General features: G+C 34.1%; 1 protein-coding gene across 1 annotated transcript in view; it reads right to left on the bottom strand.

Annotated features, from left to right (window-relative positions):
* The window catches only part of LOC133182455 (uncharacterized), an 89,132-nt gene that overhangs the window by 63,909 nt on the left and 687 nt on the right, over window positions 1-24,536 (bottom strand). Inside the window, exons 2-17 of the mRNA XM_061317304.1 lie at window positions 24,416-24,536; window positions 23,679-23,749; window positions 21,853-22,000; window positions 20,738-20,802; window positions 18,392-18,515; window positions 17,104-17,211; window positions 12,288-12,484; window positions 11,316-11,429; window positions 9,536-9,678; window positions 8,282-8,432; window positions 7,262-7,519; window positions 5,716-5,904; window positions 5,241-5,282; window positions 3,733-3,870; window positions 1,880-1,980; window positions 975-1,075 (exon numbers count right to left, since the gene is read on the bottom strand). The exon at window positions 24,416-24,536 is cut by the window's right edge and continues 39 nt beyond it. Coding sequence (XP_061173288.1) covers window positions 975-1,075; window positions 1,880-1,980; window positions 3,733-3,870; window positions 5,241-5,282; window positions 5,716-5,904; window positions 7,262-7,519; window positions 8,282-8,432; window positions 9,536-9,678; window positions 11,316-11,429; window positions 12,288-12,484; window positions 17,104-17,211; window positions 18,392-18,515; window positions 20,738-20,802; window positions 21,853-22,000; window positions 23,679-23,749; window positions 24,416-24,536 — 2,071 coding nt within the window. The remainder of the gene's footprint in view (window positions 1-974; window positions 1,076-1,879; window positions 1,981-3,732; window positions 3,871-5,240; window positions 5,283-5,715; window positions 5,905-7,261; window positions 7,520-8,281; window positions 8,433-9,535; window positions 9,679-11,315; window positions 11,430-12,287; window positions 12,485-17,103; window positions 17,212-18,391; window positions 18,516-20,737; window positions 20,803-21,852; window positions 22,001-23,678; window positions 23,750-24,415) is intronic.

The following is a 24,536-nucleotide window of genomic DNA, read 5'->3' as shown; positions in this document are numbered from 1 at the left end:
AAAAAGTTTTACATTTATATGTAACCAACTGATAATGTTGGTAGAGCCACCTATAAAACAATTTATAATTATATGTAACTAACTGACAACAATGGTAGAGCCATCTATAAAATGATTTAGAGTTATAAGTAAGTAACTGACAACAATGGTAGAGCCACCTATAAATGACTTATAGTTATATGTAAGTAACTGACAACAATGGTAGAGCCACCTATAAAATGATTTTTAGTTATATGTAACTAACTGACAACAATGGTAGAGCCATCTATAAAATGATTTAGAGTTATAAGTAAGTAACCGACAACAATGGTAGAGCCACCTATAAATGACTTATAGTTATATGTAAGTAACTGACAACAATGGTAGAGCCACCTATAAAATGATTTATAGTTATATGTAACTAACTGACAACAATGTTAGAGCCACCTATAAAATGATTTTTAGTTATATGTAACTAACTGATAATGATGGTAGACCACCTACAAAACAGATTCACATTTATATGTATAACTAACTGAAACGATGGTAGAGTCACCTACAAAAAATGTTTACATTTATATGTAACCAACTGACAATAATAGTAGAATCACCTACAAAAAAGGTTTACATTTAAGTAAATATTTACATTGCAAATGTTTTTTCCTATATAACATACACTGTTTAAGCAACACATATCTATCACTGTCTAAACACAGGTTTCTGACATGTCATAAATGTTCGACACAAATTATAGTTCTTTTTTTTTGGCCAGAATAAAGAAATTTCTGAGATGATAAATAACTGTTGATAATGTTGGAGCTCACAGGCACTTCTATCCATCACCTCTTTACAGCCAGTGTTGACTGTTAGAACAAAGCAAAAAAATGGATCATCTGGGAAAACAGTGCTCCAATAAAATGGACAATTACTGATCCATGTGTTGCCCTTGTATGATAAACTACTTGACACAATTCATACTATCTCCTTATACTTACCATCTGTATCTATAAGTTCCAACAGGTGATAAACAGGGCCTTGCTGACACATAAACCCTCCTTTCCAAAGCACTGTGAACTGCAGCAGATAAGAGAATTCACTAGAAAAAAAAAGATTTTAGGACATTAATCTGTTTCTATTTCATTTATTTCCATAATCTTATTTTCCCTTCATTTATCATGATTTGTCATTATACATGTAGTTCACAAATTCAAATCCTAAAAGGTTGACAACATGACCAATATTTATTTACCGTAATTATTATCCACTGGCTTAAGAATATCATATAGTTTCAAAATCATATATCATAATTGAATGAAATATATTTCAAAATAACTGCCTTGCCTTGTAAAATGGCTCTGCAGATTCCTACTTTCTAAAGAATGAATTCCCTTTACCCACGGAAAAAGGGGAAAGTACAATTTCATTCATACTATGCACTTTCAATAGACAAAGCTTTGTTAAAACTCAGATCAGATGCTGTAATTTTTTTGTAGCTGAGCATGTTTTAACATTGGGAAAGTCAGGTAACTTTTATAGCGTTTAATTGATTCATGGATTATCTTTTCCTAACATCATCTCAGCAATATCCACAGGTCCAAACTGGTGGTGAATTTCTTAAGTTATTTCAAGTTTGCTTGTAGTGACTTACTTATTTGGGAAAATACAGAGAACATTAAAAATCTGACATCAAATAAGACAAATGACACAATGGACACTTGACAAAAATAATAATGAAGGAGACCAGTTGACTTAGAAAACAAATTGTACTGAAATGCTTAAGTCTAATGTGGTGCTTAGTTTTTTTTTTTGTCCAGAATGAACATTTACAGAGAAATCAGAGGCATGGATTAGACACAGAAGACACTGAGATTGATCACTGGTCATGTTATTTATTGCTTACCGGAGAAGAGTGGACATAAAGTTAGAGGGGAGAGCTGGAAATCTGTAAAACTTCTGAGCCTGTTTCTCTGTCTTGGGTACCTCATCTGGCCAGTATTCCATCTTAATACAACAAATGACAACTCATTTCCTGTTCAATTTTTACTGTTAAATACACTGCAGTATATTTTCTCAATAACACTAAAGAATAAATGGTAAGTGTAGAATTTTTTAGTTTAAATGCATTTCATTATTTTTGTACAACTTTCCATGATTTTTTAAGTTGATATGATTTTTATACAGACAAGTTGTGTTCTTCCTATTCCTGAGCTCTTACAAAATTTTACAGTTCTTTTCTTAAAACCAATACAGGGCTGATTTTATAGATTTTTTTTCCACTAAAACATTTAGTTTCCATCATCATCATTTTTCTTAAATCTATTCTAAGAGAATTAAGACCCTTAATGTACTGTAATTGACAAGCACTTCAGAATTACATACCAGACAGACAAGAGAGTGACAAACTCAATTGAGCATGCCAGAAGATGTAAGGAATTACATACTGTCACATGATAAACTCAGTTGAGCTTACATGTACTGGCAAATGTGAGGACTTACAGACTGTCAGAAGATAAACTCAATTGAGCTTACTTGCAAATGTGAGGACTTACATACAATCAGAAGATAAACTCAGTTGAGCATACCAGTAACTACGACGACTTACATACTGTCAGAAGATAAACTCAGTTGAGCATACCAGTAACTACGAGGACTTACATACTGTCAGAAGATAAACTCAGTTGAGCATACCAGTAACTACGAGGACTTACATACTGTCAGAAGATAAACTCAGTTGAGCATACCAGTAACTATGAGGACTTACATACTGTCAGAAGATAAACTCAGTTGAGCATACCAGTAACTATGAGGACTTACATACTGTCAGAAGATAAACTCAGTTGAGCATACCAGTAACTACGAGGACTTACATACTGTCAGAAGATAAACTCAGTTGAGCATACCAGTAACTATGAGGACTTACATACTGTCAGAAGATAAACTCAGTTGAGCATACCAGTAACTACGAGGACTTACATACTGTCAGAAGATAAACTCAGTTGAGCATACCAGTAACTATGAGGACTTACATACTGTCAGAAGATAAACTCAGTTGAGCATACCAGTAACTATGAGGACTTACATACTGTCAGAAGATAAACTCAGTTGAGCATACCAGTAACTACGAGGACTTACATACTGTCAGAAGATAAACTCAGTTGAGCATACCAGTAACTATGAGGACTTACATACTGTCAGAAGATAAACTCAGTTGAGCATACCAGTAACTATGAGGACTTACATACTGTCAGAAGATAAACTCAGTTGAGCATACCAGTAACTACGAGGACTTACATACTGTCAGAAGATAAACTCAGTTGAGCATACCAGTAACTACGAGGACTTACATACTGTCAGAAGATAAACTCAGTTGAGCATACCAGTAACTACGAGGACTTACATACTGTCAGAAGATAAACTCAGTTGAGCATACCAGTAACTACGAGGACTTACATACTGTCAGAAGATAAACTCAGTTGAGCATACCAGTAACTACGAGGACTTACATACTGTCAGAAGATAAACTCAGTTGAGCATACCAGTAACTATGAGGACTTACATACTGTCAGAAGATAAACTCAGTTGAGCATACCAGTAACTATGAGGACTTACATACTGTCAGAAGATAAACTCAGTTGAGCATACCAGTAACTACGAGGACTTACATACTGTCAGAAGATAAACTCAGTTGAGCATACCAGTAACTACGAGGACTTACATACTGTCAGAAGATAAACTCAGTTGAGCCATACATACTAGAGATACTGGAGGCTGATCAGGAATGTCTCTGAACAGAACATAGGCCAGTGTGTCCTCGTACCCTGGCCCCTTAAGGTCACAGGGAAACTTCATCAAGCAGCCTGAGTTCTCAAGAATGTCAAGAAGTAAATCCACCTGAAACATATAATTTACTGAAACATATAAACTAATTCAGTGAAATGAGTAATTCACTGAAATATATAAAACTAATTGACTGATAGTGTAAAGTAATTTATTAAAAAATATTGTTAAAGTATATTAAAGGCATAATAAAATTGACAAGTATAAGTATATTTTGATTATTTGTATTTATTTTTACAACAGGTGCTATGCCACCAAAAGCTCACCACTCTCATTATGTATACATAAGTGTTGACACTCAATATACGGAATGGAAGTCACTATACCCATGTATAACATTCTGTATCAGAAAATGCAAGGTCAAGTGTTCTTGTTTAGAATGTAGATATCACCATTTGGACAGTACTATACATATTCAAATGCCTAGGTAAATTTGTATGACTAGAAATTTTCAAATGTACACACTTGCATAGCCCCAAAACAGGCATGGGAATATGGCTTGGCTAATCCCTGCATCTTCTTTAGTAAAGTATGTGAAAATAACGATTTTAACTATTACCTGGTCAATCCCAATGAATTCAGTAAAGTATCAGGTTTGTGTAAATTTCATGCTTTTAAATGTTACCTGGCCAATCTAAATGAAGTCAAAAAAGTATTTGATTTAAAGCCTTTAACTGTTACCTGGATATATATAATCCCAATGAATTCAGTAGAGTACCAGGTGTGTATAAAATTGAATGCTTTTAACTGTTACCTGCTTAATTCCAATGAATTCAGTGTAATACCAGGTATGTATCAAATTGAAGGGTTTTAACTGTTACCTGCTTAATCCCAATGAATTCAGTGTAGTACCAGGTATGTATAAAATTGAAGGCTTTTAACTGTTACCTGCTTAATCCCAATGAATTCAGTAAAGTACCAGGTATGTGTAAAATTGAAGGCTTTTAACTGTTACCTGCTTAATCCCAATGAATTCAGTGTAATACCAGGTATGTGTAAAATTGAAGGCTTTTAACTGTTATCTGCTTAATCCCAATGAATTCAGTAAAGTACCAGGTATGTGTAAAATTGAAGGCTTTTAACTGTTACCTGCTTAATCCCAATGAATTCAGTAAAGTACCAGGTATGTGTAAAATTGAAGGCTTTTAACTGTTACCTGCTTAATCCCAATGAATTCAGTGTAATACCAGGTATGTGTAAAATTGAAGGCTTTTAACTGTTACCTGCTTAATCCCAATGAATTCAGTAAAGTACCAGGTATGTGTAAAATTGAAGGCTTTTAACTGTTACCTGCTTAATCCCATTGAATTCAGTGTAATACCAGGTATGTGTAAAATCGAAGGCTTTTAACTGTTATCTGCTTAATCCCAATGAATTCTGTAAAGTATCAGGTATGTATAAAATTGAAGGCTTTTAACTGTTACCTGGTTAATATGATCACCATCTTCCATTTTTCTGGGTCTCATCTACAACAGACCAATATTACTTGACTTTTACCAAGAATTTTAAGACATAAAATAGTTACCTTGACATAAAGTTCCAACCCCTTCATTGTTACCTGAAACAGAAATAATTCAGGAGAAATATACATAGAATCATAATACATGTATACTTTTCCTGAATTGACCTGTCAATGATTCTTTTGGCAATCCTTTTAGACCTTCTGTATACAATCTTGTATATAACTGAATTATTGCTATATTTATATATACATGTAACCTCAGTATCTCAAATCATCAGATATTTTTTAGCTTTTTCTCGACCCCATCAAGTTTGAGATAATAAGGTTTGACTTTATTTATCATACTCTTCATTCATAATAATTCTTCAAAATTAGTCCACATAATGATCCACTTTGATAATCTGACACAAATAAGTGGTTTATTGACTGCTCCTTACATTCATAGATTGCCCAAATATAATAGTGAAGTCCTCTTTCCTGTAGAAGGGCACGGATATCCCTAGTCCCTTTATGAACCCTGTTTTATCTGGAGGGGTCTCCATGATCCCAGTCATGAGCGTCTCCAGGACCATGAAGCTCGTCATGGATGGATAACCTCGGATGTCTGGGTAAAAGGTTCCCATGCCCTGCAAAAAAAAGTTAAGAATTGTAACAAATTATATTCTCCACCCCATTGGACCAACCACTAAAACATAAACTGTTAAACCTCAAACATAAAATAGGTAGAAAGATGCTTCCAGATTTATGGAATTTGAGATAAGATTGTAACTCTGAAAACAACTGGGTTTTAAAATTAATAAAAATTAAAGCTATTTCAGTTTTTTTCTGTACAGTTATGCATGTTTCCTATAATACACTAATAAAAATTACATAAAACTGCAAATTCAGTATGTAACTGCATTGTAGCATAAATGGAATTTTCAAAGAAAATGCAGACATAACAGGAAGTGAAATCAAAGCTATTTACAGTACACTAAAGTAATATTTCATTTTCTTCAGAGCTAACACGATCTCACCAATTTACATCACTGATCTCATCAAGTTATGACAATGATCTCACCAATTTACAACACTGATCTCATCAAGTTATGACAATGATCTCACCAATTTACAACACCAACCTCATCAAGTTATGACAATGATCTCACCAATTTACAACACTGATCTCATCAAGTTACAATAATGACCTCACCAATTTACAACACTGATCTCATGAAGTTACAACAATGATCTCACCAATTTACAACACTGATCTCATCAAGTTATGACAATGATCTCACCAATTTACAACACCAATCTCATCAAGTTATGACAATGATCTCACCAATTTACAACACTGATCTCATCAAGTTACAATAATGACCTCACCAATTTACAACACCGATCTCATGAAGTTACAACAATGATCTCACCAATTTACAACACTGATCTCATCAAGTTATGACAATGATCTCACCAATTTACAACACCGATCTCATCAAGTTATGACAATGATCTCACCAATTTACAACACTGATCTCATCAAGTTATGACAATGATCTCACCAATTTACAACACCGATCTCATCAAGTTATGACAATGATCTCACCAATTTACAACACTGATCTCATCAAGTTATGACAATGATCTCACCAATTTACAACACCGATCTCATCAAGTTACAACAATGACCTCACCAATTTACAACATTGATCTCATCAAGTTACAACGATGACCTCACCAATTTACAACATTGATCTCATACAGTTATGACAATGATCTCACCAATATATAACACTGACCTCATAAAGTTACGACAATGAACTCATCAATTTACGACACTGATCTCACCAAGTTATGACATAAGAACAATGATCTCACCAGTTTACAACACTGATCTCATGTTCATCAACTTGACACTGATTTCATCAAGTTACAACAACAATCTCACCAATTTACTACATAAATCTCAAAGATCTCACCAAGTTACAACAATGATCTCACCCGTTCATGCCTGAGGCTCAGAATTTGAATCATCTCCTTGTATGGATCCTTCATGTGCAGGTTGGACAGAGGAGGTTCATCCACAGCTTTTATCAATTGTTTCAGATAGCCTAAATTTCCTTTAAATTTATTAGGCTTAAACTTAAGTTCGATGAGCTTCTTGATGGTGGCAGAGTAATGGAACGTGTGCCATGGGTAATGGTCCTGTAGATCTGATATCAGATTTTCAATGGCATCAAAACACTGGTCTTCCTTACCCTTAAATAATAAAAACACAATTGAAATCCAAAGGAAATTTTTCTCTTTCAAGGAAAAGGTAAAGGAATAGATCTGTCAATTTTGAATGTTTCCTGTAAATTTTGAGAATAAGTTCCTATATTTTGACCCTTTATTAAATTTACCCCTCTATATAGCTATGTAAGATGATGTTGAGTTTCTAAACATAAACAGGTACTGTAGATTCCTAAATATACGCGAGGAAATAATTATCGCATAATTACGCGAGAAGCACCACTCGCGAAATAAAATTACTCGCTTTTATTTTTTGTGGTGCTGAAATCAATGTAAAATCCCTTGGTCAATCGTCCACTCGCGAATTATTGTTCTCGCGATTTGACGTTGAAGAGCCATTTCGCGATAATAAGTACTCGCGAAAAATAAGGAATCTACAGTATATAATTTGTACACACATTTAAATTATTAAATTATTTGAATTCAATCCCTGTAACCTTGACCAAATAAATTCACTGAGGGTCAAGGGCATTCAAATGTGCAATATACTTGACTCCTGCAAACCTTTTTAAATCTATGTTTAATTTTTTCCTCTATTTTTCTGTAACACATCAAACAAAATATCAGGCAGAACATTTCATATTTTTGACTTAACTACAAGAAAGAAGTATCATTCATTAATTCAATTTAAAGTATTTTGGATTTAAATTCAACTATACTTAAACCTCTTGTATTAACCCCATTGGTCAGAAATAAGGAATGAATTTACTAAGTGTAATATATACTGACCAATAACAAATACTGGAGAAGCTGAGGGGAACCATCCTTATCTTTTTTCCTGGCAATGATTTTGTCCACGTGATGAATGAACTTCCTGCCCGCTGTGTACACAATTTGGTCATGAAATCTGAACTCGTTCAACCTCCATTTATCCTTGATTCTGAATAATTGTAGAAAACAGTTTACTATACAGGCACCTGGTGTGTTATTTTTCAGTTTATATATAGGTAAAAAAAATAGAGGACCTGTGAGCACTGTTCAAAATGATACTGAGTATAATGACAAAGTCCATGTTTTGCTATGGGAAAGCTCAAATATCAGAACATAAAATAGGAGGTGCACAATGACAGGGGGTTGTCCCTAAGACCCAGGGGCCAAGGAATTTCCCTGCCTATACTGATGTAATCCCCTGGTTATTCTGGTATTCTCCCTCAATCACCTGCTTGGGGAGGAGCCCCAGACACCCTTCTACCCTTTTTTAATATCCTTGCTATTCCAATTTTTAGGGACAACCATGGACAATGGCACTTAATGTAATGAAGATTCTTTGAAAGTCTCAATGTATTTATTCAGAGGTATAGGAAGATACTGGTATATATCAAAGAAAAAATGACAGTGTGCATGTTTTGCTATAGAGAACCCCAAAATATGCGTCTGACCTGCTTTCCAAGCCTTGTTATCTCAAAGTTGATGGGATTGAAAAAAAAGAACAAGGAACCAAGATACTGAGTTTAATATACATAAAGAGAAAGTGGTTGAAACTGCCAACTCATTTCAATATGTCCAATGTATTTAAGTTATCAAAGTTCAACCATATTTCTACATTTCAAACATCTGACTATTTTAGTGGTATTGTGCAATAAATTTCAAATTTTTTCCAAGGCTATTAAGGAAGTTAAAATTCTTAAATAAGTCAGAAAGCACAAAGAAAATAGGACCAACAAAAACTTTTATTAATTTTTCAAAAAGGTTCATATGAGATATGATATCAATATAAATAAATAATCTAGCTAAGTTAGTGTAAATCATCTTTAATCTGCTTATGAGTTATGTAACAGTGTTATAGTAAAATCAAAATTGCTTTCAGTGCTATCGGTTGAGTATTATTCAAACAACAGAAGAACATGTTGAAACTTTTCATTTTGATGCTTATAATTCCTTCATCAAAATTGCCTTATATAAAAATATAAAATTACTACAGAGAATTTACTGTTGATCACAATCCACCAACAAGACCACTAGCTCTAGAAATTGTAAACTTACTCCTTGTTCAGTTCTTCTGCAAGACTCTCCATAGCAACAGTCAATGTGTCCTTGACCCTGTGTATAATGTCCTTCAATTTATGTTCTGTTGCAGGTGAAGCATCATATCCAGGATTGCAGATCATAAAACCTGTCTCTGGGTACTAAAGTATAGAGACAACATAGATCAAAGAGCAAATCATAAAACTTGTCTCTGGATACTAAAGTATAGAGACAACATTGATCAAAGAGCAAATCATAAAACCTGTCCCTGGGTACTAAAGTATAGAGACAACATTGATCAAAGAGCAAATCATAAAGCCTGTGTCTAGATACTCAAGTATAGAGACAACATTGATCAAAGAGCAAATCATAAAACTTGTCTCTGGATACTAAAGTACAGAGACAACATTGATCAAAGAGCAAATCATAAAACTTGTCTCTGGTTACTTAAGTATAGAGACAACATTGATCAAAGAGCAAATCATAAAATTTGTCTCTGGTTACTTAAGTATAGAGACAACATTGATCAAAGAGCAAATCATAAAACTTGTCTCTGGTTACTTAAGTATAGAGACAACATTGATCAAAGAGCAAATCATAAAACTTGTCTCTGGATACTAAAGTATAGAGACAACACTGATCAAAGAGTAAATCATAAACTTGCTCTCTGGATACTAAAGTATAGAGACAACATTTATCAAAGAGCAAATCATAAAACTTGTCTCTGGATACTAAAGTATAGAGACAACACTGATCAAAGAGTAAATCATAAACTTGCTCTCTGGATACTAAAGTATAGAGACAACATTTATCAAAGAGCAAATCATAAAGCCTGTCTCTAGATACTCAAGTATAGAGACAACATTGATCAAAGAGCAAATCATAAAATTTGTCTCTGGATACTAAAGTATAGAGACAACATTGATCAAAGAGCAAATCATAAAACTTGTCTCTGGATACTAAAGTATAGAGACAACACTGATCAAAGAGTAAATCATAAAACTTGTCTCTGGATACTAAAGTATAGAGACAACACTGATCAAAGAGTAAATCATGAAACTTGTCTCTGGATACTAAAGTATAGAGACACCACTGATCTGGATACTAAAGTATAGAGACAACATTGATCAAAGAGCAAATCATAAAATTTGTCTCTGGATACTAAAGTATAGAGACAACATTGATCAAAGAGCAAATCATAAAACTTGTCTCTGGTTACTTAAGTATAGAGACAACATTGATCAAAGAGCAAATCATAAAATTTGTCTCTGGATACTAAAGTATAGAGACAACATTGATCAAAGAGCAAATCATAAAACTTGTCTCTGGTTACTTAAGTATAGAGACAACATTGATCAAAGAGCAAATCATAAAACTTGTCTCTGGATACTAAAGTATAGAGACAACATTTATCAAAGAGCAAATCATAAAACTTGTCTCTGGATACTAAAGTATAGAGACAACACTGATCAAAGAGTAAATCATAAAACTTGTCTCTGGATACTAAAGTATAGAGACAACATTAATCAAAGAGCAAATCATAAAACATGTCCCTTAATTTTAAAAGTGAAAGTCAACAATTAGAAAACAGTGAAAAAATATGAATTTGTCATACAGTAAAACTATAGGTTTGAAATTTCGGTTAAAAGAAATTTAAGAATCCCCTTTTCACTACGTTTCTTATAAAGAATATAAGTAAAGAAAATCTGAGGCCCCAGTGACTTTCATATGACAGTTTTACTGAAAGCATGAACTGACAATAAGTATAAAGATGCTGCAGTAATAATTTGTGGTGTACCTGACTAACGATCGACAGGATCGTGCTGGCAATCTTCTGGATGTAAGATGGTGTCTTATCAGAGAACGGGAGAATAACCACTCCTCCATTGCTCAGGACCAGTCCCTCAAATCTCTGAAAAAATTAAGAAAAGTTTGATTTGCACTGAAAAAAAGAAGACATTCATTATATTCTTAACCTTGGAGGCAAAAATTCTACACGTGGTCAAATGACCATTTCAATGCCTGTAATGTACTACATGTACAATATTTAAAAAAATCCTAATGGAATAATGAATCATGAAACAGGAGATTCCTTAAAATGTTTAGATTTCAAAATTATAAAAACTTATGACATTATTATATAAATATTGCATGTAGTTGAGTGTAACATTGAACATTTTCACCCCTCGAAAACCATTGTCAACCGAGGTGCAGCATCATGTGAAAATCAGGGTGAAAATTTTCTATCTATCAGATTGATGGTAACTGACTACTTGACCTTGGGTTTACTTACTAATTTTCTATCTCTATCAGATTGATGGTGACTGACTACTTGACCTTTGGTTTACTTACTGATTCTCTGTCAATCTCTATCAGATTGATGGTGACTGACTACTTGACCTTGGGTTTACTTACTGATTCTCTATCAATCTCTATCAGATTGATGGAAACTGACTACTTGACCTTGGGTTACTTACTGATTCTCTATCAGATTAATGGTGACTGACTGACCTTGGGTTTACTTACTGATTATCTGTCTATCTCTATCAGATTGATGGTGACTGAGGAATCAGCCTTGGGTTTATTTACTGATTCTCTGTCTATCTCTATCAGATTGATGGTGACTGAGGAGTCAGTCTTGGGTTTACTTACTGATTCTCTATCTCTATCAGATTAATGGTGACTGACTGACCTTGGGTTTACTTACTGATTATCTGTCTATCTCTATCAGATTATTGGTAACTGAGGAGTCAGCCTTGGGTTTACTTACTGATTTTTGGTCTATCTCTATCAGATTAATGGTGACTGAGGAGTCAGCTTTGGGTTTCCAATCCAGCCATGTCTGAACCCCTTTTCCCGAGCTTGGTTTGTTTGTAATTCTTTCCCCTAGACTCTTATTTCCTCCCTCATTCAGAATGACCACCTTGTATTTATCAAGATTTATCCATGCATTTCCTGTCTGATCCACTGAAAAGGAAAGAACATACATAATGATCATGTATGCATGGTTATTTTTGTCCTTTCGCACTCGCATCAATTTAGCTCCATTTTAAATGCACACAGTTGTGTTAAGGAGATAATGTTTTTTTCTTTTGATTTTTGACATTTTAAATTCACCCACTTGCAATTAGAGTGAAAGGAAAAAAATAAAATAGGGGTGAAAATTTCACTATATACAATAGCTGTTTAGGGTAAACAAGAAGTCTATGAGCCAATGCTCACTAATAATACCCCCGCTCTGATGTGAATACACAAGTTCATTTTTGGACAAGCACAGGGATAAACAAGAAGTTGACATCAGATTCATAGAAAAATGAATTCCACCATAGGACATGCCTAAACAAAGAGTGGGCTAAACTTTCAAGAATCTGCAAAAAGTAGTTGCTGAGAAATCTGCAACAAAAATTTGTAATGTATGGTACGGACAGACGTATGGATAAACAGGAAGTTGACATCAGTTTCGTACAAAAATGAATCCCGCCATATAACATGCCTAAACAAAGAGTGTATTAAAATTTCAAGCATCTGTGATGAGGAATTACTGAGAAAACTGCGACCAAAATTTTTTATGTATGGTACGGACAGATGCACAGATAAACAGGAAGTTGACATCAGATTCTCACAAAAATGAATCCCACCATATGGCATGCCTAAACAAAGAGTGTGCTAAACTTTCAAGTATCTACGATGAATAATTGCTGAGAAAACTGCAACCAAAATTTGATATGTATGGTACAAACAGATGCACGGATAAACAGGAAGTTGACATCTGATTCTCACAAAAATGAATCTGACCATATGGCATGCCTCAACAAAGAGTGTGCTAAAATTTCAAGCATCAGCGATAAGTAATTGCTGAGAAAACTGTGACCAAAATTTGTTATGAATGGTACGGACAGACGTACGGATAAGCAGAAAGTTGACATCAGATTCTCACAAAAATGAATCCCACCATACGGCATGCCTAAACAAAGTTGTGCTAAAATTTCAAGCATCAGCAATAAGTAATTGCTGAGAAAACTGCGACCAAAATTTGATATGTATGGTACGGACAGATGCACGGATAAACAGGAAGTTGACATCAGATTCTCACAAAAATGTATCCCACCATATGGCATGCCTAAACAAAGATTGTGCTAAAATTTCAAGCATCAGCGATGAGTAATTGCTGAGAAAACTGCGACCAAAATTTGTTACGGACAGACACACAGACAGACAGACGGACAGACAGACATACAAGGGTAAAACAGTATACCCCCCTCTCCTTCGGAGCGGGGGTATAATTATGATTCTCTATTGGGATTCCTTGCTTTAATCTGCTGATTATTAATTGTACTACATGGTAGGAAAATCCTAAGACATTTCATGTGTATAATTAACTACCTACTTGTAGGAATATCCTAAGATACGTGTACAATAATAGGAGTATTGTAAGATATGTGTACAATTAATTAACTACCTACATGTACTTGTAGGAGTATTGTAAGATATGTGTTCAATTAATTAACTAACTACATGTACTTGTAGGAGTATTGTAAGATATGTGTACAATTAATTAACCACCTACATGTACTTGTAGGAGTATTGTAAGATATGTGTACAATTAATCAACTACCTACATGTACTTGTAGGAGTATTCTAAAATATGTGTACAATTAATTATAAACTACTTGCATGTACTTGTATGAGTATCCTAAGATATTTGTACAATTAACCCTATCTGCTTGAAGGATTATCCTAACAGATGTGTACAATTGACCACCTACTTGAAGAAGTATCCTAGGATATGTGTAAATTTAACTATCTACTTGTAGGAGTATTCTAAGATATATGTACAGTTAACAACCTAGTTGTAGGAGTATCCTAAGATATTTGTAAAATTAACTAACTACATGCAGGAGTATTCTAAGATATCTGTACAATTAACTACCTACATGTACGATTACCCTTATATATGTGTACAATTAACTACCTACATGTAGGATTACCTTATTTATGTATACAATTACCTACATGTAGGAGTACCCTTAGATATGTGTACAATTGACTATCTACATTGTTCAAGTACCTTCATATATATGTACAATGTACCATCTACATTGTTAGAGTATCCTTGGATATGTGTACAGTGTACTATCTACATTGTAGGAATATACTTAGATATGTGTACAATGTACTATCTACATTGTTAGAGTATCCTTGGATATGTGTACAATGTACTATCTACATTGTTAGAGTATCCATGGATATGTGTACAATGTACTATCTACTTTGTAGGAGGATCCTTGGATATGTTTACTATATACATTACTATATACAGTTAACTATTTACATTGTTTGAGTATTCATATATATGTGTACAATGTATACTTATTTAGTGTTAAAGCATTCTTGTACAACTATTACATGTACTACAATATCAGAGCATCCATGGATATGTGCACCATGAACTATTTATTGGCATATCACGTGAGTTCAATATACTATGTGCAATGTAGGAATATACTTAAATATGAGTACAAAGTACTTCATTCTTTGGTTCTTTGATACAGTATCTCTTAATTTTTTGAATATAATTATTATTTCACACAATGTTCCAGTTGTAATATCCCAGATATCCCAAATATCCCAGTTGTATAGAACAATAATTTAGTCAGGACAGATATTCCTTAGTGGATATAATGCCTGTCTTGATGGAGGAATATCCTCAGTGGAAGAATGCTTGATTTGACTGGATGAGTAAACCTGAATAGATGAACATGCTGACTCTGACCTGAGGATACCCCTGATTGGAGAGAATGCTGATTTTGACTAGAGGAGTTTAACTAAGTGGATAGAATGCTTACTTTGACTGGATGAAAATCCCTCAGAGATAGAATGCTTACTTTGACTGGATAAGAATCCCTCAGTGGATAGAATGCTTACTTTGACTGGAGGAGAATCCCTCAGTGGATAGATTGCTTACTTTGACTGGATGAGAATCCCTCAGTGGATAGATTGCTTACTTTGATTGGACGAGAATCCCTCAGTGGATAGAATGCTTACTTTGACTGGAAGAAAATCCCTCAGTGGATAGAATGCTTACTTTGAGTGGATGAGAATCCCTAGTGGATAGTGCTTATTTTGACTGGATGAGAATTCCTCAGTGGATAGAATGCTTACTATGACTGGACGAGAATCCCTCAGTGGATAGAATGCTAACTTTGACTGGACGAGAATCCCTCAGTGGATAGATTGCCTACTTTGAGTGGACGAGAATCCCTAGTGGATAGAATGCTTACTTTGACTGGATGAGAATCCCTCAATGGATAGATTGCTTACTTTGATTGGATGAGAATCCCTCAGTGGATAGAATGCTTTCTTTAACTGGATGAGAATCCCTCAGTGGATAGAATGCTTACTTTGACTGGATAAGAATCCCTCAGTGGATAGAATGCTTTCTTTGACTGGACGAGAATTCCTCAGTGGATAGAATACTTACTTTGACTGGATAGAATACTCACTTTTAGTAGAAAAGAATCCCTCAGTGGATAGAATGCTTACTTTGACTGGATGAGAATCCCTCAATGGATAGATTGCTTACTTTGAGTAGAAAATAATCCCTCAGTGGTTAGAATGCTTACTTTGACTGGAAGAGAAACCCTCAATGGATAGAAAGCTTACTCTGATTGGATGAGAATCCCTCAGTGGATAGAATGCTTACTTTGACTGGACAAGAATCCCTAAGTGGATAGAATGCTTACTTTGATTGGACAAGAATCCTTCAGTGGATAGAATGCTTACTTTGACTGGACGAGAATCCCTTAGTGGGTAGAATGCTTACTTTGATTGGACAAGAATACCTCAGAGGACAGAATGCTTACTTTGACTGGAGGAGAATCCCTCAGTGGATAGAATGCTTACTTTGACTGGATGAGAATCCCTCAGTAGATAGAATGCTTACTTTGAACAAGACGAGAATCCCTCAGTGAATAGAATGCTTACTTTGTTTGAAAGAGAATACCTCAGTGGATAGAATGCTTACTTTGATTGGACAAGAATACCTCAGAGGACAGAATGCTTACTTTGACTGGAGGAGAATCCCTCAGTGGATAGAATGCTTACTTTGACTGGATGAGAATCCCTCTGTAGATAGAATGCTTACTTTGAACAGGACGAGAATCCCTCAGTGAATAGAATGCTTACTTTGTTTGAAAGAGAATACCTCAGTGGATAGAATGCTTACTTTGATTGGACAAGAATACCTCAGAGGACAGAATGCTTACTTTGACTGGAGGAGAATCCCTCAGTGGATAGAATGCTAACTTTGATAGAATGAGAATTCTTCAGTGGATAGAATGCTAACTTTGACTGGATGAGAATCCCTCAGTGAATTGAATGCTTACTTTGAACTGGACGAGAATACCTCAGTGAATAGAATGCTTACTTTGACTGGAAGAGAATCCCTCAGTAGATAGAATGCTCACTTTGACTGGATGAGAATCCCTCAGTGGATAGAATGCTTACTTTGATTGGAGAAGAATCCTTCAGTGAATAGAATGCTTACTTTGATTGGAGGAGAATACCTCAGTGGATAGAATGCTTACTTTGATTGGATCCCTGAGCCAGAGCAGAGATTGAGTGGTTATTGTAGGTCTCTGTTGATGGAGATATCAGGGGACAAGCTTTGAAGCTGAATAGTCCAAGAGATTTTTCTGTCAAAGCAAATCACAGAATTCTGTATAGATTAAAATTATTCCAAGATCATTTTTCTTATGAAAGATAAACACAAATTTTAAATATTAGAAGAAAGTTAACAATCATATCAGTTCTCCTAAATTATTTGGGTTGTTTAAATATTTGATAAGTAGAAAAACACAGCAAATGTAAATAAATAAAATTAAAATACTTATTGATGGGACCCATCAACAAGTACTTGGGATGAGAAAATTCTGGAATGAATTTTCAAAAATTGTTTCCTTGAAGCTAAAAAAGTTTTGAGTTGGGCCATTTTCAACCAGTCAGTTGGGAGTGGGCAAACAAACATTTTTTCAAAGATAGCCTCATTCATTTTTTTTCTCTTTGTTTTTTTTTTGTTTTTTTTGTTTTTTTTGTTTTTTTTGTTTTTGTTTTTGTTTTTTTAATTTAATTTTATTTTATTATTTTATTTCATTTTATTTTTATTTTTTTAAATTTTGCCATCACTAAAGGTTTTGCTTGGTTATAATAATTTACAGAAGTTACTTTTTATTTTTATTTTTTTTTTTTAAAGAAATTTAAGAATGTGAAATACAAATCAAAGGGAGAAATGTTGAAGGTTATATTTCTTTTTTATGCATGTTATCCGATAATGTCCAAGTTAAGTAACTCTTGATTTTTTTTTGTAAACAGAGACACAGGAAATCTTGTAACTGGCAGTATTTTTCTGATTGCCCAGTTACCTACTTAAAACTGAGCTTTGTTTCAATCATATTGCTAATTTCACATTATACTCCAGTAATTAAGACTACCTAAGTAAATATACATGTACTGATTAATAAAAAAAAGTATGTCACAGGAAAGGAGAAAATGACTGGACTTGAATCTGAATGCAGGACCCCTGCCTCATCAGTCAGCACACCTGGAGTAATGGTAATGTGTAATGGTAATGCATTGTAATCATTACATTTTTTCAAAGTAATGGGATGTAGTGTGTAATGGACCCATCTTTCAATTACAAGTAATTGTAATGTTATGCATTACTTTAAAAAAAAGTCGATAACAACCAATGAGTCTACTGCCTTACACTTTCTTTCTAACGTTATCCTGCTTAAAAAATAGCAGAACTTATCCAAAAAATAGTAAAAGTAAGACAGTACATATTATGACCAACTAGAGACTAGTGATAATTATTACCTAACTTGAGTGGAATGGCTCGGCACTGAGTGGACGACATCTGACAATCTCGTAGATTAACTCGTCCATCTGCGATGTAATGGACGGAACGTTCAGTCACTTCTGTGCAGCCTTTCATTGAAATCTAAAATTTGGAATAAATCAAAATAAGGCATTTGTACCATAATGCTCACTTGTCAAGTGAGTAAATTAACAGACTGAATTCATTTACTTGAGTGTTTGTAAATTATGCAAAAGTTCAATATTTGACTCCCTGCTTTTTGGTATTACAGAAATTCAGTATCTTTCAGTATTGACTTTTTATTTTGTTTAGTAACTTACTCTCTGCTTTGTGGTATTATATGAGTTCAGTATCTGACTCTCTGCTTTGTGGTATTTTATGAGTTCAGTATCTGACTCTCTGCTTTGTGGTATTATATGAGTTCAGTATCTGACTCTCTGCTTTGTGGTATTATATGAGTTCAGTATCTGACTCTCTGCTTTGTGGTATTTTATGAGTTCAGTATCTGACTCTCTGCTTTGTGGTATTATATGAGTTCAGTATCTGACTCTCTGCTTTGTGGTATTTTACCAGTTCAGTATCTGACTCTCTGCTTTGTGGTATTATATGAGTTCAGTATCTGACTCTCTGCTTTGTGGTATTTTACGACTCCAGTATCTGACTCTCTGCTTTGTGGTATTATATGAGTTCAGTATCTGACTCTCTGCTTTGTGGTATTATATGAGTTCAGTATCTGACTCTCTGCTTTGTGGTATTATATGAGTTCAGTATCTGACTCTCTGCTTTGTGGTATTATATGAGCCCAGTAACTGACTCTCTGCTTTGTTGTATTATATGAGTTCAGTATCTGACTCTCTGCTTTGTTGTATTATATGAGTTCAGTATCTGACTCTCTGCTTTGTGGTATCATATGAGTTCAGTATCTGACTCTCTGCTTTTTGGTATTATATGAGTTCAGTATCTGACTCTCTGCTTTGTGGTATCATATGAGTTCAGTATCTGACTCTCTGCTTTGTGGTTTTATATGAGTTCAGTATCTGACTCTCTGCTTTGTGGTATTATATGAGTTCATTATCTGACTCTCTGCTTTGTGGTATTTTATGAGTTCAGTATCTGACTCTCTGCTTTGTGGTATTATATGAGTTCAGTATCTGACTCTCTGCTTTGTGGTATTTTGCGAGTTCAGTATCTGACTCTCTGCTTTGTGGTATTATATGAGTTCAGTATCTGACTCTCTGCTTTGTGGTATTATATGAGTTCAGTATCTGACTCTCTGCTTTGTTGTATTTTACGAGTTCAGTATCTGACTCTCTGCTTTGTGGTATTATATGAGTTCAGTATCTGACTCTCTGCTTTGTTGTAATTTACGAGTCCAGTATCTGACTCTCTGCTTTGTGGTATTATATGAGTTCAGTATCTGACTCTCTGCTTTGTGGTATCAGATGAGTTCAGTATCTGACTCTCTGCTTTGTGGTATTATATGAGTTCAGTATCTGACTCTCTGCTTTGTGGTTTTATATGAGTTCAGTATCTGACTATCTGCTTTGCGGTATTATATGAGTTCAGTATCTGACTCTCTGCTTTGTGGTATTATATGAGTTCAGTATCTGACTCTCTGCTTTTGGTATTTTACGAGTTCAGTATCTGACTCTCTGCTTTGTGGTATTATATGAGTTCAGTATCTGACTCTCTGCTTTGTGGTATCAGATGAGTTCAGTATCTGACTCTCTGCTTTGTGGTATTATATGAGTTTGGTATCTGACTCTCTGCTTTGTGGTATTAAATATGTTCAGTATGTGACTCTCTGCTTTGTGGTATTTTACCAGTTCAGTATCTGACTCTCTGCTTTGTGGTATTATATGAGTTCAGTATCTGACTCTCTGCTTTGTGGTATTTTACGACTCCAGTATCTGACTCTCTGCTTTCTGGTATCAGATGAGTTCAGTATCTGACTCTCTGCTTTGTGGTATTATACGAGTTTGGTATCTGACTCTCTGCATTGTGGTATTAAATATGTTCAGTATCTGACTCTCTGCTTTGGGGTGTTATTACAGTTCAGTATTTAGCTTTTTGCTTTGTGGTATTATATTAGTTCAGTATTTAACTTTTTGCTTTGTGGTATTATATAAGTTCAGTATTAACTTTTTGCTCTGTGGTATTACACAAGTTCAGTATTTGACTTTTTGCTTCGAGGTATTATATAAGTTCAGTATTTGACTCTGCTTTGTGATATTACACAAGTTCAGTATCTGATCACTCTCTGCTTTTAGGTATTACACTAGTTCAGTATTTTACTTTTTGTTTTGTGGTGTTATTAGGTGTTATTTATCTGACTCTCTACTTACTGCTGTAATCTCATGTAAGTTCTGCACAACCCAGTAAATCCCAAAATCTGTGATGTTACAGCAGCCTAAATAATTCAACAGATAAACATAAAATTCAGAAAGAATTTCACTACAGAAAAACTGCTGAATTGCAAACAGTAGAATGATTATGATTTATTGAATTAAAGACAATTGGTATAATTTTATGTAGTTGGCAAGGTAATAATGAAGAAAAGTTTTTTTATGTGAGAATCAGCATCGTCTTAAGCCATGGTTAGGAGTCCACTTAAAGCTCTCTCCTACCCGTGGCTACTTGATTACATTAAGTCTCATAGTCTTGTTTAATAAAGCCTTATGTGTGACAGCGTATAATAATCCATTCAAAATAATTGTGTATATTGCAACTGAATTTAATGAGAAACAACAAATGTTGTGTAAACTGGATTGGATAATGAAAGATCACATCACAATATGCTTTACCTGCATTGGTCAATATTTTAATGAACTAAAAAAAATTCTCAGATGGGTAAAAAAGTGGCAGAAAATTGAAAAGTTCTACTAGTATATGCATCAAAGTCAATCTAGTGTATTTTGTACTGGGATTTTGTTACATAAGTAAGATGTGGTAAGTCAATTTTGTGAATTTTGTACTGGAAGTTTTTATATTAGTATGATGTGGTTAAGTTAATCTTTTGTATTTTGTACTAGGAGTTTGTAATAACATCTGTGATTGAATTCAGTCCTTACCGTTGAGACTAAGATAAGTAAGATAAGATGCAGTAAGTCAATCTTGTGTATTTTGTACTGGGAGTCTGTAATAACATCTGTGATTGATTTCTGTCCGTACCGTTGAGGTTAAGTAAAGTAAGATGTGGTAAGTCAACCTTAAGTATTTTGTACTGTAGGTGTACAATAACATCTGTGATTGATTTCAGTCCTTACCGTTGAGGTTAAGTAAAGTAAGATGCAGTAAGTCAATCTTGTGTATTTTGTACTGTAGGTGTTTAATAACATCTGTGATTGATTTCAGTCCTTACCATTTAGGTTTAGTAATTAAAGTAAGATGTGGTAAGTCAATCTTGTGTATTTTGAACTGGGAGTCTGTAATAACATCTGTGATTGATTTCAGTCCTTACCGTTGAGGTTTAGTAAAGTAAGATGTGGTAGATCAACCTTTCTCACTCCAAGCAAGTCAAAGAACATGTCCGTGAGCTGTTCTATTCCACTGAGGTTTAATTGAGTGATTATACTCTGACTGCTAAGCGTCTCCTTCCATAAGCTGCTCTGCAATGTCATGCTTATCTCATTATACAAGTGGACATGTATATTATAGTATAAGAGGGAACTTCTGTATCAAATGAAAATTTAAAAGGCAATCAAACATAGCCTAAACAGTAACCGCCCCCCCCCCCCCTTTCTTTTTCCTTTTAAGATCTTGCATAATGAGGATGTAAAAACAAAGGAACTAATAATTACATGTATTTCAATCAATTCATTGTAACCTGCGGTACAGCCCATTATTTCACATAACTGATGGACACAAATCTGAAAGCCATTTCCAAATAAAAATGTAAAACTTTTTATCTAGATCTTAGTGTGTAACATCATTTCACACTTCCCTCTCTATAATTAAAACATGTCCATTTTGTATTTGCTAACCTGCCGTCCCTTACAAACTTAAAATCAAATTTTATAAATGTGCTACATTTCTAAACTTTTAAGTTTAATATACATAAAATGTAAGTATGCTGAAAAAAATAGAGATCAAATTTAATAGGGCTATACAGAAAAACATGCTTATAGCAAACATGCTTATAATGAATTGAAGCTTACAGTGAAGTGATTTTCACTCCCCATGGCTTAAAAATATACTTCGCTATAAGCGTGTTTTACTGTATTACTTTCCATAAGAATTGAAAAAAAGAATGTATGGCTCAATACTTCAAAATGATAAATACGTATATATATATATATATATATTTGTACCATAGGACTGGTGGTAAATTTAGATTTTGCTTTGATGTTACTATGGTGTATTTGCCAGAAGAATCACAGTTTTTTTAAGTCACGCCCACCTTTTGGCATCAAGCCATACTGTGACAAGACCTTGATTGATGAATGAATGATGTCAATTTCCAGACCTGGCTGATGAATGAATTAAGTCAACATTTTTAATTTAAAAAATACTAACATTAGCTTGTCGATGTTCACTTCATAAAATGTTTCTGTATGTTATCTCCGCGTATCCTTAATCAGTAAATGATACATCCTATCTCGATTTCTCGTCATTCTCTTTCCCGTTTCCAAATACAAATAGCATTTTCACATCAGAAGTCCCCGCGTTTTTTTTTTTTTACTTCCAATACCATTTCAAACTTTCATTAAAATGTCACAAATCATTTCATTTTTTTCTGTGCGCTGATTGACATATAGAAAAAGTTCAATGGTGATGTTTCCCATACCCATCCCCCCTTTTTTCATAAAAAAAAAAATAAAAAAAAACCATCTAGAAAGATAAATTTTCTTTCAGAGTTCACGGCTTGAATATAAAAGCCTACAATCGCTACCCCTGTACCTGACAAAAATCATGTTTTCTGCGTCTTCAACATTCCAAAGGTACAATATCTTCACACGTACCAATTCCGAATTTGTTATCAACAATTTGCAGTAGCAGTGACGCAGCTAAGTATGATCCTTGCAGATGGAGACAGCTATTTATACAGACTCCGGACCGTGGCTTGACACCTTGTAGTAGGTGGTGCTAATTATCAACTTGCTTTTCTCTCATTGGTCCTCTGGTACAAGTAACTTACACAATAGATATTAATTGGTTAGCGGTAAATACACTCACAGTTTTTATTCACTCGGGGCTCCGCCCCTCGTGAATGAAAAACTGTGAGTGTATTTACCGCTAACCAATTAATATCTATAGTGTAACTATAACATATATATTTCAACTTACTATGGTAAAGTCAAGGGGTATGAAGTCTGTTTCTTTAAATCTATCATAAATTTCAGCACGACTTATTGTTCCTGTAATCAAATTCACAAAAGCATCTCAATGAAGTGCAATTAAAGGGACATGACTCATTTAATCCTTAATAAATAATTGGAATACTCTCACAAACATACTCTGAACTTTCAACTTAATTTACAACATATATTCATAAATTAATTTACTTTCAAAAAAAAAATTTTGTCTTGGGTATTATTATTAAACAATGAAAATTGAATATAATATATCAGTTTACATATAAAAGTAAAACCTGGTAATTAAGTCAGATTTTCCTGAGACAGCAAATCACTTCTTTATATCCTCGATATGTTATATTCTCTCTGTATTTCATTACACTGAACTTAACACTTCTTGGTGACAAATATGACTTTGTTATGTGTTCAGTTTTTACCAAAGAATGTTCACTATGTATGATTTTTATTGTATTGATTAAAGTTAAACAATGAAAAAATTTCTGGCACAGAAAGAGGTATAAAAGCACATCTATCTGAGTTAATTAAATTCTTACTTTTAGTGAGTCGTTTGAGTTAATTAAATTCTTACTTTTAGTGAGTCGTTTGAGTTAATTAAATTCTTACTTTTAGTGAGTCGTTTGAGTTAATTAAATTCTTACTTTTAGTGAGTCGTTTGAGTTAATTAAATTCTTACTTTTAGTGAGTCGTTTGAGTTAATTAAATTCTTACTTTTAGTGAGTCGTTTGCTTTCCTTATTAAGCTTACTCTTGGCTAAGAGTAATTGTTCTGTGGTAATTAAAGGTCGTTGTTGGCCTTCTTGCACTTTCGATGGGGGTGGGGGTGGAGGGGG

This window comes from Saccostrea echinata, unplaced genomic scaffold (assembly GCF_033153115.1).
Source record: "Saccostrea echinata isolate AGI-Se365-2 ecotype Australia unplaced genomic scaffold, CSIRO_AGI_Sech_v1 ptg000009l, whole genome shotgun sequence".
Lineage (NCBI taxonomy): Eukaryota > Metazoa > Mollusca > Bivalvia > Ostreida > Ostreidae > Saccostrea > Saccostrea echinata.
The sequence above is the reverse complement of the archived record's forward strand: the minus strand, read 5'-3'. Positions and strand labels throughout refer to the sequence as shown.